Source organism: Monodelphis domestica, chromosome 4, assembly GCF_027887165.1.
Source record: "Monodelphis domestica isolate mMonDom1 chromosome 4, mMonDom1.pri, whole genome shotgun sequence".
NCBI lineage: Eukaryota > Metazoa > Chordata > Mammalia > Didelphimorphia > Didelphidae > Monodelphis > Monodelphis domestica.
In genome coordinates this window covers 299,382,343-299,399,523 of record NC_077230.1, presented here as the reverse complement: position 1 = coordinate 299,399,523, position 17,181 = coordinate 299,382,343, and the positions used below count along the sequence as shown (strand labels likewise).

At 38.5% G+C, this 17,181-nt stretch overlaps 1 protein-coding gene across 1 annotated transcript in view; it reads left to right on the top strand.

Moving 5' to 3' along the window:
* Positions 1–12,243, top strand: part of FLT3 (fms related receptor tyrosine kinase 3) — a 97,812-nt gene extending 85,569 nt beyond the window's left edge. Inside the window, exons 20-24 of the mRNA XM_007495258.3 lie at positions 2,700–2,822; positions 7,439–7,550; positions 8,303–8,402; positions 9,189–9,294; positions 11,681–12,243. Coding sequence (XP_007495320.1) covers positions 2,700–2,822; positions 7,439–7,550; positions 8,303–8,402; positions 9,189–9,294; positions 11,681–11,803 — 564 coding nt within the window. The 3' untranslated portion in view covers positions 11,804–12,243. The remainder of the gene's footprint in view (positions 1–2,699; positions 2,823–7,438; positions 7,551–8,302; positions 8,403–9,188; positions 9,295–11,680) is intronic.
* The last annotated feature ends 4,938 nt before the right edge of the window (positions 12,244–17,181 follow it).

Below are 17,181 nucleotides of genomic sequence, written 5' to 3'. Positions count from 1 at the left end.
ATTGTCTTTGCAGTAAAAATGGAATTCCTTAAAACAGTAATGGAGAACCAATGGCATGAATGCCAAAGATGGCACACAGAGTACTCTCTGTGGGCACTTGGCTGCCCCCCCCAAGTTTATTACTAGAAAGGCAGAGGGACTCAGGTTGAGCTGCTCCCTTCTCCCTCTCCACCATGCCTGAGAACATTTTTTCATATCACTCTAGCCTCTGCCCAGAAGCCCAGTGGGAGTGCCCAAGGGGTAAGGTGGGCAGCTCACAGGCAGCAGAGCTGGAGGGGAGCAGAGCTCTCAGGTCACCCTCTTCCCCCTCTTCACCTGTACTGAGGACATTTCTCCCATGACCCACCCCTCTGCCCAGCAGTCCAATGTGAGCACTTTCTCCATCCACTGTTTGGGGTACAGCACCCCATCTCTGGCAGGGGGAAGGCATGACATTTGTTCTGGGGGATGGAGTGGGAGCAGGGCCCAACACTCCATCTCTAAAAGGTTCACCATCACTGCCTTAAAAGGCTTCTGGAGCTGAATCAGGGTTTCCAAAGCACAAAGTTCAGTGATATGTCCAAAGCCACATCAGGAACTCTAGGACTTCACTTCTTCATTCAATAAGCATTTTTTAGGACTTTGTGGAAGCAGCACAATCAGAGTACCTGCATCCTCACCTTGACTTTCTTTGAACATTATCAGAGACTATGACTTCTACAGTTTTCCCTCTGCCCTCAATTTTGTATCTTCTCAATCTTTATCCCTGACTCCCTTTAGTAATGCCCTTCTCAACCATCAATATATTTATTAGGCTCACAGTCCAATTTAAGTCACTTTTCTCATAGCCTTTCCTTTCATTATCTTCCTTTCTCTCCTTTTTTATTCCTTCTTTTCCCTCCCCCTTTTGCCACTCCCTTTCCCATTCTTTCCTTTCTCCTCCTCTTCTATTCTCCCTCCCTCTTTTCCTCCATTCTCCTACCCTCTCTTCATTTCTTCCCTCATCACTTTTTTCCTCTCCTTATATTGCTTAGATAGCATGTCTAGTCTTTAAATAATCTAGGCTGCAAAATGAAGATGCCCCTTAAGCTTCAACTTATTTTTCCTTTACACTGTGGAAACTGACTTTTTTTTTCATTTTTGGTTTTCCCTGACTCTTAAACATCACACCATGAATTCAGAATGAAGAGGGGTGCATCTAATCCAAACCCCTTGTTTTACAGATGAGGAAATTGAGACCCATCGAGGTTAAGTGACTTGCCCTAGGTCACACAAATCATAAGTAAGGGCAAAGCCAGAATTCCAATTCTGGTTGTTCCTTCTGTCCAAACTTCTTCCTGGTCTTAATCTCATTCTTCATCTTTCACTCCATCAGCACATCTATAGGGTTGTTAGGAACACATCTCTAGAGTCTGCATGGCCCAAGCCCAAGCCTTAGTTGGAAAACATAGAAATTATTCAGGACTGATGTTTTTTTGTCTATCCTTTGTTCCTATCTTTACTTGGCAAAATTCTTAGCCTTGATAAGTCTATATTATAACAGAACTTGTTCCGATACATATTTATTTAAAGCAGATCTAAGGCTTTTGTGGTGATATAGTCATCATGAGAACTTGGGTTTGAATCCTGCATCTGATACTACCTACTACGGGCATGTTGCTTCACTTCACTGGACTGCAGTTTCTCCATATATAAAATGAGGGTAGGAAAGCCTTTCATTTTAAGGAGATACCCAAGAAGTGGCAATACCAGAGGCAGTAAAGGATAGAGTAGAGCAAGGATTAGAAATATGAAGGTGCCAGGAAAGGTTGCTTCTAAAGTTCTTTTTATGGCTAGATATATAATCATGTGATCCTAGTGGACTAAGTCTTGAATTGCATCAGGAAGAGCTGGCACAAATAAAATCATACCTCTAACTCTTAATTATGGTATAACCACAGATAAATCACTTAATCTTTCCTAGCCTCAGTTTCCTCACCTGTAAAATGAAGATAGTTATACCTGTAGCATTTACTTCACAGGGTAGCTGTGAGTTATGAGGTTCAAATGAGTAAAAGGTTTTGTAGCCTTTAAAGCATTACATCAAAATTAAGTGTTTTTGTTGATTTCTTAGACACCTTTGTCTGTCTGCTCTCATGCAGTCTATTTTGACCCAACTTTTGCCTGATCTTTTTTCCTACTTTCATTTTTTTTGCCAGATCACTTTGATTATGCTTTCTCTTTAGTGTGCTGACATCCCTACCCATTCCCCTTAAGGATGACTCAGAGCTCAGGTTCAGTTTTCTCCAAATATATATCTGAGTCTCTCCTGGAACTTTCACATTATTTCTTCTTTCTCTACTCTATCCTTTGCTGCTCTGGCATTGCCACTTCTTGGGCTTCTCCTTGTAATGAAAGATCAATAGATAAATTTTCTAAGGCTCCATCATTTGTCACTTGCTCCTTTTGGCCATGTGACCAATCTGAGAACAGTGGCACTATTTCCTTTCCTTGTATGGCTCAATAAGACCTTTATGGAAGACCCATGTCCACCATAAGCAGGTGGAGAAATGAACCACATATATTTCGTCTCCTCATCTGTTATACTTTATGCTGAATTTGGGACTAAAATAATAATCATATGCAAAATTGGAAAATTAATGAGTTCTGAAATGTTTCCTTCTTGAACCTGAAAGAGAAGGAAGCTTATTTTCATAGTGAATAATCTTTATTCTTTCTAGTGTGTTCACAGAGACCTTGCAGCCAGGAATGTCCTTGTGACTCATGGGAAAGTGGTGAAGATATGTGACTTTGGATTGGCCAGAGACATAATGAATGACTCCAACTACGTTGTCAGGGGCAATGTGAGGCTGATGTTTTGTATACATTTTTATTTTTATGTCATTGTTCAATTTCATTTAATTAATAATTCACTAGGTATTTGTTGAGTGCAAGATTTAGACAAGATAGAGGAAAAAAATGACAGTTCTTGTCTTCAGGAATCTTACCACCTAGTAAATGAATGTGTTTTATCATATCCATTTTATGTTGATATAAAATAACCTCACTACTTAGGAATTAGTCCCCCCCCCCACCTGTAGTAAGGTCTAATCATATACCTAATAACAGCTTTGGTTTCTATGTCAAGAAATCTTTTGAGCTTCAAAGAATAATTCTAGAATTACACAAACAAAAAATACCAAAATAGTCCGTATCTCACAGGCTAGCCAGAAATAAGCTCATTTTTACTGAATTCTAATATAAAATCACACATTTTGAAGTCTCTATTCCAACATTTTGGTGTCATTTCTTCAAAAAATTACATTTGTTGGTATGTACTCCAATTCCTTTAGTTACAAAACAAGGAAACATCCAGCTACCTTACAAATAGTGGAAATAGATATTAATAAGTGAATAGAAAAAGTACTTACGAAGTGCTTACTGTGTGCCAGATACCATGCTAATGACTATCATTAAGTTCCTTTTTCTATTTTTGACCAAAATGTAATGAATCATGAAGTTGTTCTAATTTTTCTGATTGAAATGAGACTAAAATATTCCAGAATCATGACCATCCAAATCCATATTGTAAAAGTTAAAATTAAATCTCAATAATAAATATGATATTTTATAAGGCTTATTAAGGATCATTAGAAATCAAGGAATAAAGAGGATACAAAATAAAAATCACATGCCCATGGCTGATTAGCCATTTTCAAATTTTCCCCGCCTTACCACCATCATTGCTGATGCTACATCATGCAAGAAGAGAGGATGTGGGGGGCATTACTGACAGTTAAATACCAATAATGTGATCTCATCAATGTGGGGACACAAGAGAGATTATAAGGAATTCTGGGAAATACCAAGGACTTCTGGGGAATGAAGTCTAAGGTTCAAAATATCCATTATACAATATGCAATTGTTGATAGGTCTTGTTGATTCTACCTCAGTCTTATTTTTTGTATCTATCTCCTGCTCATCTCTCACATGACCTTTACTCTAATTCATCACCTCTCATTTGCTATAACAACAGTCCTCTAATTGGTCACCCTGAATCTTCTCTCTACTTTATCATATCTATCCTCCAAATTGAAGCCAAAATAATCTTTGAAAAGGCACACCTGACAATGTCATTCCTGTACACAAAAATCTTCTGTGACTCCCTATTAACCTAAGAATAATTGTGCAAACTCTTAAGTTTGTAGCCTTCAGTTATCTGGCTCCAATCTACTTTTCCAGTCTCAAGTCCTACCACTAACTTTTAGTCACTCTCCATTCCAGTAAACTAGCCTATTGACTCTTCCTTGGTGCCTCAGTAGGTAGAGCACTGAGCCTAGAGTCAGGAAAATCTGAGTTCAAATGTGACCTCAGATAGTTACAAATGTGACCCTGAGCAAGTCATTTAACCTCTGTTTGCCTTAATCCACTGGAGAAGGAAATGGCCAACAACTCTAGTATCTTTGTCAAGAAAATCCCATGGAATGCCATCTACATCTAGAGAAAGATAGAAATCCAGAGGAAATATATATGATTTATCACTTGTTTATATGGATATATGATTTGGGGTTTTGGTTTTAAAGAAGACTACTCTAAATTAATTAAATAAATAAACTTTAAAAAATAAAAGGTTATTACAAAAATGAATAATATGGAAATGGGTTTTGAGTGATAATATATGTAGAACCCAGTGTAATTGCTTGTCAACTCCAGGAGAGGGGAGGAAAGAGAGGAGGAAGGCAACAAGAATCATGTAACCATGGAAAAAATGTAAAAAACCAAACAACAAAAAACTCCCAAGAAAACCCCCTGGACCATGGTCCATGTAATAATCAGACAGGACTTAACAACAGAACTCTTCCTTGAATTCAACATTTATCTTTCTTTGTATTGGTCATTCTCAGAGCTTCACTTTGTTTTTTTAAATTCTATTTAATTAATCAATTCAGAACATTTTTCCTTGGTTACAAGAATCATATTCTTTCCCTCCCCTCCCACTAGCCCTTCCTGTAGCCAATGTGCAATTCCACTGGGTTTTACATGTGCCCTTGATCAAAACCTATTTCCATGTTGTTGATGTTTGCACTAGGATGATCATTTAAAGTCTGCATCGCCAAACATATCTCCAACAACTCATGCAATCAAGCAGTTGTTTTTCTTCTGTTTTTGCTCCCACAGTTTTTCCTCTGGATGTGGATAGTGTTCTTTCTTATAGATTCCTCCAGGTTATTCAGGATCACTGCATTGCCACTAGTGGAGAAGTCCATTACATTCGATTGTACCACAGTGTATCAATCTCTGTGTATAAGGTTCTCCTGGTTCTGCTCCTTTCGCTCTGCATCAATTCCTGGAGGTCATTCCAGTTCACATGGAATTCCTCCAGTTTATTATTTCTTTGGGCACAATAGTATTCCATCACCAACATATTCCACAATTTGTTCAGCCATTCCCCAATTGGAGAGCATCCCCTCATTTTCCAATTTTTTGCCATCACAAAGAGCACAGCTATGAATATTCAGAGTCTCACTTTAGACTTGATCTGTTCAGTCTTCCCCAATCACCCAGTTCTTAGAACTTTCTCTCCCCAAATTACTTTGTACTGCTTATCTGTGTACCTGTCCTTTAGCTCCTAGAGGGCAGGGATTATTTCACTTTTGTCTTTATAATTCCTGTGCAGAATAAATGTATTAGAGCACAGTAGGCACAGAATAAATATATTAGATTTTGTTAAATCAAATAGGATCTCTGTAACATAAAGACAACAGTATTGAATGTTACATACTGTGTGACTGCCATTTCTGAATGTTTCTTTTCACCTAGGGAACAGAGAACCCATTGTATGAGAACTCCATTCCTGCTAAAGTTGTCAATCAGTTCTACTAGTTACAAGAATGATTCTTCTTCTCACTAGTCTCAGTCATCTTGACTGGTCCTGGGAAACTCTTCTGGTCCTCTATGGATAAAGTCAATAATACAATTACATTGATTAGCCAAAGACAATTCAGAAATGCCAACCTCACCTAACTGAAAAATTGTCACTGACATGAAGAAATGACTGCTCACAATGTGCAAATCACTTTTCTGGGTTTAATCAAATGATTAGAATTACCTACTTAGAAAAGCAATTTACAGATCACTCAAAATGAAATTCATTCCACAAATTTTGAACATATGTAAGTCATTCAAGCCATATAAAGAGCAGCTACTCCAATGGAAGGCATATTTCTTTGTTTTTTCTGTCTGAAAGGAAAGATTTTTTTAAAAATTGTCTTATTTAGGATCTATGATCTTGTGGCTTCCTCCTTAACAGACATCTTCATCATCTGGTTACTATACTTGACTCGCAATCTGGCTTAAAAGTCCTTTTTCATAAAATTTGAAGCAAATAAAACCACAGAAGCCAACATGCTGTCAGTTCTGGAAATTATGACATAGGCTAACCCCACCACAATCTTGTGTATGGAAGCATTTACAGGATGATCAGTTTTCCCAGACGTTCAGTGGCAAATTGTTCCATACGTTCATTAATACTTACTTGCCCTTGATTAATTGATTGGCTGCTGTGAGATTAACTGAAATTATCTCCTTCTGAGTCAACCAGATTTTATGCACATTTGTGCTTCTAGATTTATTTGAAAATGAATGTGTTTTTCAAAGGTACTAATTGTGAATTTTTCAGGATTTTAATCCTAAATTCCAGATAGTGTTCTAAGTATGCATTTTTTGGGGAAAGACTTTTCTTTTTCCCCAATTACCTTTAAAAACAATCTTTAACATTTATTTTTAAAATTTTTCAGTTCTGAATGTCTTCCACCCCCTTTCCTAATTCCCTGGCTCCTTAAGAAGACAAGTAATTCAATATAGAGTATACCTATGCAGTCATACAAACCACAATTCCATATTAGCCATGCTGTGAAAGAAAACAAAGACCATAAAATAAAATAAATTAAAAAATAAAACCCTAGAAAAATAAAGCAAAATAAGTATGCTTCAATTCAGGCCAATTCAGGCTCCATTGGTTCTTTCTCTGGAGGTGGATAGTATTTTTCATAAGTACTTCAGAATTGTCTTGTATCGTTTTCCTGAAAATAGCTAAATCACTCTCAGTTTGATCATTGTACAATATTGCTTGAACTGTGTCCAATGTTCTCCTGGTTCTGCTCACTTTAACTTTCTTCAGTTAATTGAAGTCTTCCCAGGTTTTTCTGAAACCATCCTGCTCTTTATTTCTTATAGCACAATAGCCTTCCATCTTAATCATATATACCAAAGCTTGTTCAGCCATTCTCCAATTACTGGACATTCCCTCAATTTCTAATTCTTTGCCACCACAAAAAGAGCTGTTGTGTGCATTTTTAAAAAGTGGCATTACTAAAATGACTGTGAATTTATTAAAATAATCTTGATAAATAGAAAAAAATTAAATCAATTGAAAATGGAAATCACTTTTTGATCTCCTTTTTGGTCTTATTTATACAGGCTCGGTTACCTGTGAAGTGGATGGCTCCTGAAAGCCTATTTGAAGGCATATATACAATTAAGAGTGATGTCTGGTCCTTTGGAATATTGCTCTGGGAAATATTTTCTCTTGGTATGTTTTAATCAATGTAAAAAAAATGTGCTGTGCAAAGTGCTATTCAAAGACTAAAACAAAAATGTTTTTTAAGAGGTAGTGTGGGGAAAAAATTTTGCATGTGTAGTCAAAAGACCAAAGTTTAAAACTTGACTCTGTGACTTAGCACCTTGGGCATGACCTTAAGGAAGCTCCTCTTCACTTAGCCTCAGTTTCCTCATCTATCAAATGAGGAGGTTGACTGAAAGTGACAACATCAGAGGTATGAAATAGAAAAAAATCACTGTAAATTATAATTTGATTTAGAAAACCACAAATGAACATTATCTATGGTGTATTATATTTTTATTTATTTTGTTAAAACATTTCTCAATTATGTTTTAACCTAGTTGGGTCCCAAGAGGTAGATCTCACATCTCTATGGTGACTTCTAAGGTCTCTGGCTTTGGGTTAAAATCTCAGATCTGATGCTTCCTATCTGTGTAACTTTAGGCAAGTCACTTAATCTGGCAGTAAAGTCAAGGGGTTGGTCCAAATATCCTTTGAAGTGCCTTCTTGCTCTAGATCTGTGATCCCTCTCTGGAAGGAGTCTCATCTTCCTGTATTCCTGCTCTAGATTTTTAAAGATCTTTTAAGCCTTCCTACCTCACCTCTCATCCCGCCCCCCCCAAGAAAACCATTTCAATAGAAGGGCTTGAAAGCAGGGTTTGCTTAATGGTAATTTTACTCCACTTGGATACTGATTTTATTTCCCTGATGTTTTTTATCAGGTGTTAATCCTTACCCTGGCATTCCAGTAGACAACAATTTCTACAAACTCATTCAAAGTGGTTTTAAAATGGATCAGCCATTTTATGCTACAGAAGAAATGTAAGTGGAAACTTCAGTTGACATTTATGGCACATTGGATCTCATTTCTAACAAATATTAGTTTCTCCCAAGAGTCCCAGGGAAAAGAAAATGCTGAGACAGTACAACAGTCAAAAAATGATTTCTCATGAATAAGAAAAATCTGTCTTTACACTTGAGTGCCTTAGAAAATTATTTCAGCATAACATGTAATTTTTATTTTGCTATGAGGCCCTGGTATAGAGGAGAGAAAACTGGCTCTCGATTTAGAGAACCTGGGTTCAAATCCCACTATCAATGTTTAGTATCTGTGTAATCTGGACAAGTCATTTAACTTCTCTGGGCTTATTTATTCATCTATTAAATTAGGAGGTTGTACGAAAGAGCTTCTTAGGTCCCTCCCTTTTCTAAATTTATGATCCCTCTCTTGTGAGAGGGCCATCTTTCTTGGTCTCTTTTATCCTCACCCTGAAAGACCCAACTGACTTGATGGTTCAGGTTCAATTATAATAGGACTCGCTTTCTTTGGGGTGATCAAATTCTGCCAATCAACATTCAAGATCTTTTGCACTGGGGCATTTTTCTTTTCTTTAAATATACCTTTGTACTTTCCCTAAATATCTTTTTTGTCTTGGTGATTAAATTCAAAGTATTCATAATAGAATTTAGCCTATAATTATCTCTCATTATGGCCAAAATGACACTTCTTCAAATGGAAGTTTATGGATTTGACTTCATATGTTTACTCATATTTACTTCACTAGTTTATTCATCTCGGTCCTTCTTCTTGTTCCATTGCTACTGCAGCTACTTTATAATGCAGTCCTGCTGGTCTTTTGACTCCAAGAAAAGGCCATCCTTCCCACATCTGACTTCTTTTCTGGGATGTCAACTAGCAAATGCAGAAGTTGCGGTATGTAGTACAACGGGAATCTGTCAAATTTGAGGGTTTTGTCCTTTTTTTGGTTGAGGTGGGAAGGGAAGGAAATTGGTGCTCAACCAAGGGCATCTCTGAACAAAAGTTATAAATTATTTTTCATCTCCAGAATTTTAAAATTTGTTTGTTTCAATATTTCTGAGGGTACCAAATCCGTAGTCATGAATACTTTTATGAAAACAGTAGTTTTCCCTGAAGGCTTAAAAGGAAATGTAAAAATAATATTGAGACATCTCCATCCCTAATGTTCATATGTGCTATTTGTGCTCACCTGCGGTACAGCCTTCCAAACTAGTATAGGTCCAATCAGTCACAGCTGGACACACTATACATTGACCCCAACATAGTGACACCATTTTGAAGGACAACAACCAATTAGCCAACCAAGAGAGAGTCATAGACATGTCAAACTAACTAAAACTCATTTCCTATTGGCTGGAAAATCAGCTACTTTTTAGCTGTTCTCCCCTTTAGCCTTCTATTCTGTTAGAGAGGCATCATGGGGAAATGCAGAACTTACTTTGGAGCTAGAAAGACCTGAGTCTGTTTCATGCTCATGATACTTACTAGTAGTATACTACTAGTTGTATGATCCTTGGCAACTCACTTAACCTCAGTCATCTCTCTATAAATATAAACCGAAGAGAAGTTACCAACCTAAATTTGAAGAAGTTTTCTCATCCAGGAGTTCCCTGTAGAGTAAAACCACAGGTTCAAATAGAAATAGACTTCTGTGCCTATCCCTTTATTCTAATAAACTAACCCATTATGTCAAAAGTTAGATATTTGAGATTTGGCACTATCCAGGCTCTTCCTCATCACCTGGGGATAGAAGAGGATCTTCCTTCCTATAATGTTTCAGTTGCCCCTTCAGATAAGATCCTGTTTAGCAGCCCTTGCACACTATAGATCAAGTTTAAGTTTGATTTTTACCTTTTTTTCACCAAGTTGTAGTTGAAGGAGAGCCCAAAGAGCCCTTTCTCCTTGTGTTGACACACTTTGTCACATTTTGAAACTAAGGATCATTGCCCAGTGGTTTGAATTAGAAAGACTGAAGAAATGGAGCATTTTTAGTAGAAAAACCACTTGGTCTCTTTCTTGATTTTAGCTGCTTTAGCATGAAATTGTTAAAGAACTAGTAATCCAAGATGGTCACAGACAAGTGATCTGAGAGGAGGAAGACTGGATCTACCCCAGGCAGAGAATATTAAATTTTAGAATCTGTGTATAACTGTACCAATAAGACTATAGCTGAGAATAACTGAGCACATTTCATCTCCATCTCCATTCTTTTGTTCCATGCTCTCCTTTCCTGCCATATAAAGAGGTACATAAAGAGGTACTCAACAAATGTTTCTTCCCTCTCTTTTCCTCACCTCCATGCCTTGAAATTCAATTCCCCACTCCAGTGCCACTTCCTCACAGGCTTTCTCTGAACCTTTCCTCCTCCTCCTCCTAGTTTTTAATGCTCTCTATGATTCTGAATTACTCTGTGAATATTTTGTATTTTGCTCTCTGTGTATTGCATCTCTCCCCCATCTACTCACTACCCCTTCAGTAGAATGTAAATTCCATGAAATAAGACACTGTCTTATTTTTTATCTTTGTATGCCTAACACCTAGCATAGTGCCTGGCTTGTAGAGCTTTATTAAATTGAACATGAGGGCAATTTAAATTTCCATTTTAAAAAAGGAAGAATGGAGATTCTGGAATTTTCCCAAGACTACCTAATTTTGAGTCCCCTAGAAAATTTTCAGAAAAGTCCTTTCTCTCTCTCATCCCTTTATTCCCATTAATTGTGAAATGAACAAATCACCAATGGAAAGGAGCCACCTCAATTTGTTGCCACCCCCACCCTCTGACACTGCAAAGGTTTATTGTTAAATAAAGCTATCAGTATCACCAAGTTTGGAATAAAGGATTTAACCCTCACCCAGTTTCTTCATACATAGCATGAGGACTAAAATTACTTGCCATGTAATATAATATGCTATGTGGGACATAAAGGATAGAGGGTTGGTCCTGGAATCAGGAGAGTCTGATTTCAAGTTCTGCCTCAAACATATACTAACTTTGTGTCATGGGAGCAAATCGCTTGACCTTTCAACATCCCATCCAGCTCTCAAAGACTATAATTACAAATGCCAGTCTGCCTTGGTAAAGTTTCCACACCCTGGAGTTCCCCATTTTAGCAGATGAAGTCACAGATCTGAACAGAAACAAAACAGAAGTGACCAATGTGCTTTGAGTCCTGTGTATGGAAAGCAAGCAATGTGGAATTTTATATGGTAAAAAAAATGCTTTGTGTCAGTAAATGACTTCATTCCAAGTCATAACATTCTTCTTCTTTCTCATATTTAGATGTATCAAAATATTGGAGATGGAATTTCTAAACCTTTGTCCAGTTACCAAAACAGGTCATCTTGCAGCAGTCACGTCAGTCCAGGCCAACCTCCTCCTCAGGCTCAGGATAAAGATTCCTAGAAAATCAACAAAGTCTTCTTGACTTCGCTCTCAAATCTTTATGCCATCTGTATTTGCCAAAAGGAGGCTGGTGTAATCACTAAAGCAAAATGAATCATCAGCTGCTGCCATGTTGGGATGTTCTCTAGAAGTTCAGACAGGGTTTTCATTTATTTTAAAGGAAACTTGTTTTAAAAAAAAGACAAAAAGGAAAAAAGGAAAGCAAGGAAAACAGATCAGTTATTACTTAGTTTGTATAAGTACTTGCAACCAAAGGCCTTCCCATGATGCCTATGTGGAAATTACATACTTGAATTATCCTGTGTTTTTGTAAATAATTAAAAACATTTTATTAAGTGCCTAATATGATTTTTTAATCCAACTTTGAAAATAGCATGTACTTTTTTAGCCATTCTTTGTGTAGATTTTATGAGACAGAAATAAACTTTGCATTTTAAAAATGTTTGTTACTGAATTTTTTCAAGTTTTAGAGTGTTTAATTTTAATTTCAGCATTTCTATTGACTTAAATCCACTTAACTCCCTTCTAAACTGCTTTCCCATCAAAGCTCCACAGGGCAGTGATACATTTCCCCCAACAATAAAACACACACACAAACTCATTCTTTACTCTTTTTTTCTTAAAAAAAAGTTGTCACTTTTTTCTTCCTAATGTTCTCCTTAACTTAACTTTCAGTCTCATCACCTTTCCTTCAGAAACAATACAAACTCTCTACTTTGGCCAAATTAGTCTACTCAGTTGTTCCCCAGTTACACCAACAACAAAATCAGCCTCCCTCATCCCAATGGCCCCTCTACTCATGGCCACTTGTAGAAGCCTCACCTTTTTTTCAAGGCCCAGCTGGAGTCCCACGTCCTGTCAGGCCCTCTGAGATCCTAGGGCTTTGCACCCAGATGGCTCATTTGGCACTCAGCTTAAACTTCCCTCATTTAGCCTTTTCTGCATTATGTCTTGCCTCCTCACCTCCTCAAGGACCTCTGAGGTCCTTGCACCAACCGAGCATATCTTAAACTCCTGGCCTAGCCTCCTGGTCTAGCAATGGTAGAGATGCTTTGTTATCCTAGTCAGCAGATTTCTCAGGCCTATCAATCACACTTAACTTGCTCCCCACATTTGCTTGAGTTGTTCCCCCAATTTCCCCCCTCAGACATGACTTTCTTTCCAGTGAATTTCTTAGTGTCTCCACTTTGGAGAAGTGGTCAATAGGTAAGAAAGGGTTAGAGACTCCAATACCAGCCCAGTGATTGCCAACCCCTTCTCCAATCAGGTGACTTGACTCTGCCTCAGGAACTGAACAATATGTACCCTCTTCCTTGGGAAAATTGTTTAAATCTATTCTCCTTTCTTTAGTGCCAAGAGCCCACAGACAAGGCAAAAATAACACAATAAAACTCTTCTCTCTCTCTCTCTCCCTCTCTCTCTCTCTCTGCCTCTCTCTCTGCCTCTCTCTCTCTTCCCCTCTCTTTCTCTCTCTCTTCCCCCCCTCTCTCCCTGTCTCTCTCTCTTCCCCCCCCCCTCTCTCTGCCTCTCTCTCTCTCTCTCTCTCTCTCTCTCTCTCTCTCTCTCTCTCTCTCTCTCTCTCTCTCTCTCCCTGCCTCTCTCTCTCTCTCATCTCTATCTATTTCTCTTTCTCTGGCTCTGCTTCTCTCTCTCCCTCTTTCTTCTTTATATCTCTGTCTCCCTATCTCTCCCTCTGTCTTTGTTTCCCTCTCTCTCTCTCTCTCTCTCTCTCTCTCTCTCTCTCTCTCTCTCTCTCTCTCTCTCTCTCTCTCTGCCTCTGTTTTTCTAGTTCTTTCTCTGTGTCTCAGTCTCTCCCCCCCCCCAAGGTAATGACATACTTTAAAGCCCTTTTCATTGCATTTGAACAAAATTTTAGCAATACAATAATGAACTGCATTTTCTTATGAAAACAAAGTCAACTGGAGGATAAAGAAAACAAAGAAAAATATGGGGAAACAGGCACTGGTCTTCTCATGAGAAAGGGAAGAAGGAAAAATTGTCTTGTAGGTCAGAAATGAGAGTGTGTATAGTAGGAGGTGAAAGACAGGGGAGATGTTAATGAAAAAATGTCTATTTCATATACCTCTTGTACAATCTCCTTCCATAACTTGGAGCCTAGAGCCCAGTGCTGAGCATCTCACAGCTGTAGTTGCTTCCCGCTAAAGCTTCTGCTTTCTCAGTCTCTAGTTCCCCTGCTTCCACTGGAGTTTCTTGCCCTTCTCTCAGTTCATTGATGCCCTTCTGCTGCTAGTGAAGGCATGCGATCTCTCTCTCTCTCTCTCTCTCTCTCTCTCTCTCTCTCTCTCTCTCTCTCTGTCTCTCTCTCTCTCTCTCTCTCTCTCTCTCTCTCTCTCTCTCTGTCTCTCTCTGTCTCTCTCTCTCTCTGTCTCTCTCTGTCTCTCTCTCTCTCTGTCTCTCTGTCTCTCTGTCTCTCTGTCTCTCTCTCTCTCTCTCTCTCTCTCTCTCTCTCTCTCTCTCTCTCTGTCTCTCTCTCTGTCTCTGTCTCTCTCTCTGTGTCTGTCTGTCTGTCTGTCTGTCTGTCTCTCTCTCTCCCCCTAGTTGTCCAGAGACCCTTATCATAGGAAGATAAGTCTGTGAGTCATCTAGCTCTCCCTGATGCCAGTCTCCAACTTATGACAGCTTTCCTTGGGGCGATGTTAAAAAAAGGAATAAAATACTGGGACATCCCTGCCCTTAAATCAGGCAACCATCTGTAGCATCCTAGTTTCTTTGGCGAAACCAAAACAGTTAAATTTGCTAATAAGACAAAGTTGCCAAGTACTTAAGCATATTAGTAGATGGTGGTGGTGATAGGCAAGAAAGCCATTTGTTAGATAAAAATTAAAATAAAAATATTTTTATATTCATAGAGGTTATCCTATCTCTCTCCCAAGTTTCCTCTCTTCCAAGTGGATTCACTCAGGCCTCATACAGCTAGTGTATGAGTAATAGAACTTTGCAATAACTTCATCCCTGTAGCTACCAACCAAGAAATCCCTTTAATGAAAATGGTCCATGGTATTGACTGGATGTCCTTCCTAATCTTCCCTCAGTTAGTAAACTCTTTGAGATTAACTTTCTTCTTTTTATGAATTTGTGTGAATTCCTAGCACTTAGCACCTTGCCTAACACATAGTAGACACTCAATAAACATTTATTAACTGACTGACTGAATCAAAATGGTTTTTTCTTGGTTCTTGAAAAACATTATTCATAGAATGAAGGCATTAAAAATAGAGCCTTAAATTAGACCCTGGATAATACAATCAAGTTTTTTTTTGTTTTACCACTCACTATTGGGTAGATTCAAATAGAGTAAAGATCAAATTATGCTCCTGAAGCATAACTCTGGTCCCTTAATTGGACTGCATACAGGAAAAGTCAAATAGAGCAGAGTCTCCAAACAGTGGGGCAATTCTGCGTGGGGCGGTGGAATGAACTCGATTATCAGTTCTGTTACTACTTATATGACTGCGCCCAAGTTTTTCAAACTCTGTAGGCCCCAGTTTCCTCATCTGTAAAATGAGGAGGCCAGATTAGGTTGTGTCTAGATGCCTCCCGGCGCTAAATCTAGGATCCCATGATCCAAAGCAGAGGCAACAACCATAACCTGGAGTCTAAGGAAGGGCTTTTCATCGATGCAACCAGTAGGTGGCGCCCCAGGATTGCTGTTTGCAGAACTAGTCCAGCTCCTGGGGTCAATTCCTTATTTCCTATTAAGCATTGAACTCATCCAACTAATTGATATCACATTTAAAAATTCATCTTTAAAACAATTTTAATTCATCTATTTTATTTATTTTTCAATTTATTATTTTCTTGAATACAAGAATAATTACTAGAGCCCTTCTTCATTGTTAGTGACCAGCATTATATATGTGACATTATATCTAGGGTTGGCTCCATTAATGTCCCCAAACCTGGTGTTTAGGGTGTTTCTTGTCTCTCTGGCTCTCTATCTCTTAGTGCCTGCCTCTCTCATTTGTTTTTTATTTTCAAATTATACTTTTGTCATTATCTTCAGAAATTGTCATAAAGTTAAATATCCTTCTATAGACATCAGTGTATATAAGAAAAATAATTAACTTTTAATCATAGAGTCATAAGTTTAAAGCTGGGAAGGATATTAGAAGTCATCTAGTTAATTCTCCTCATTTTACAGACATTTTACAGATGAAGAAACTGAGGTCCAAAGGAATTCATTGACTTTAAGACTCAGTGGAGAGAATGTTGAGTCTGTAGTCAGGGAGACCTGAGTTCAAAACCAGCTTCAGACACTTGCTAAATGTGTGACCCTGTTTAAATCTGGCCTCAGACACTTCCCAGCTGTGTGACCCTGGGCAAGTCACTTGACCCCCATTGCCTAGCCCTTACCACTCTTCTGCCTTGGAACCAATATACAATATTGATTCTAAGACAGAAGGTAAGGGTTTAAAAACAACAACAATAAAATAAATGTGTGACCCTGGGCAAGTCACTTAACCTCTGCCTCAGTTTCCTCAACTGTAATATGGGGATGATAATAACACCCATGTTATAGAGTTGTTGTGAAGATCAAATGATATGATATTTGTAAAGCATTTAGCATAGTGCCTGGGATTATTATTAGATGCTTACTATATTAGGTGCTTAATAATTGCTTATTCCCTTCCCCTTGTCCAAGGTGACACAGGTGGTAAGTAGCAGAACTCATATTTGGACTCAGGTCTGCTTATGCCAAAATTAGCACCTCAAATCTATACCAAACTGCCACCAGATTTACCCAAAAGTCTCAGATCAAAGATTCATAGTCCAAGAAGTCAAATGATCACCTTCAGCCCCCAGTGGAGACAGATATGCTGAAGAGCCCTAGAAATGGTCAAGGCCCCCCAAGCCACCATCCCTACTTCCATCCCAGCCTTTACAATCATTATCCAGGACAGTAAGCCCTGTGGAGTGCCCACCCCATCCTCACCTCACCCACCCCAACAGACAGAAAAATCAATCTAGATGGCAAAGCAACTTACCCTGAGGGAAAGTCCAAAAGTGGACCAATGACCCAGCAGGCTCTATGGAGACGGGACTGGGCAACTTCCACAGCCCCTGCTTGCACAGAGCCCTAGGTACTGAAGACCCAGAAAAAAAATCTTCCTTCCACAGTCCTTGCCATTGCCAAACGTTTGTTCAGTGTCAGAAACAGAGATGATTTTTTCAATGATTAGAATAAAGAAGATTGATTCATTTCTACCTTGCTGATATCCCCCCTCCCTCCCTCCTCCCCCCCATCACTTGGGCCTTTCCATCTATCCTAAAGCAGAGCCCTCCTACATGTTATCTGCCACTGTTAGAAGTCGAGCTCCTGCAGAGCAAGAACCAATTTGATTTTCTCTCGATATCCT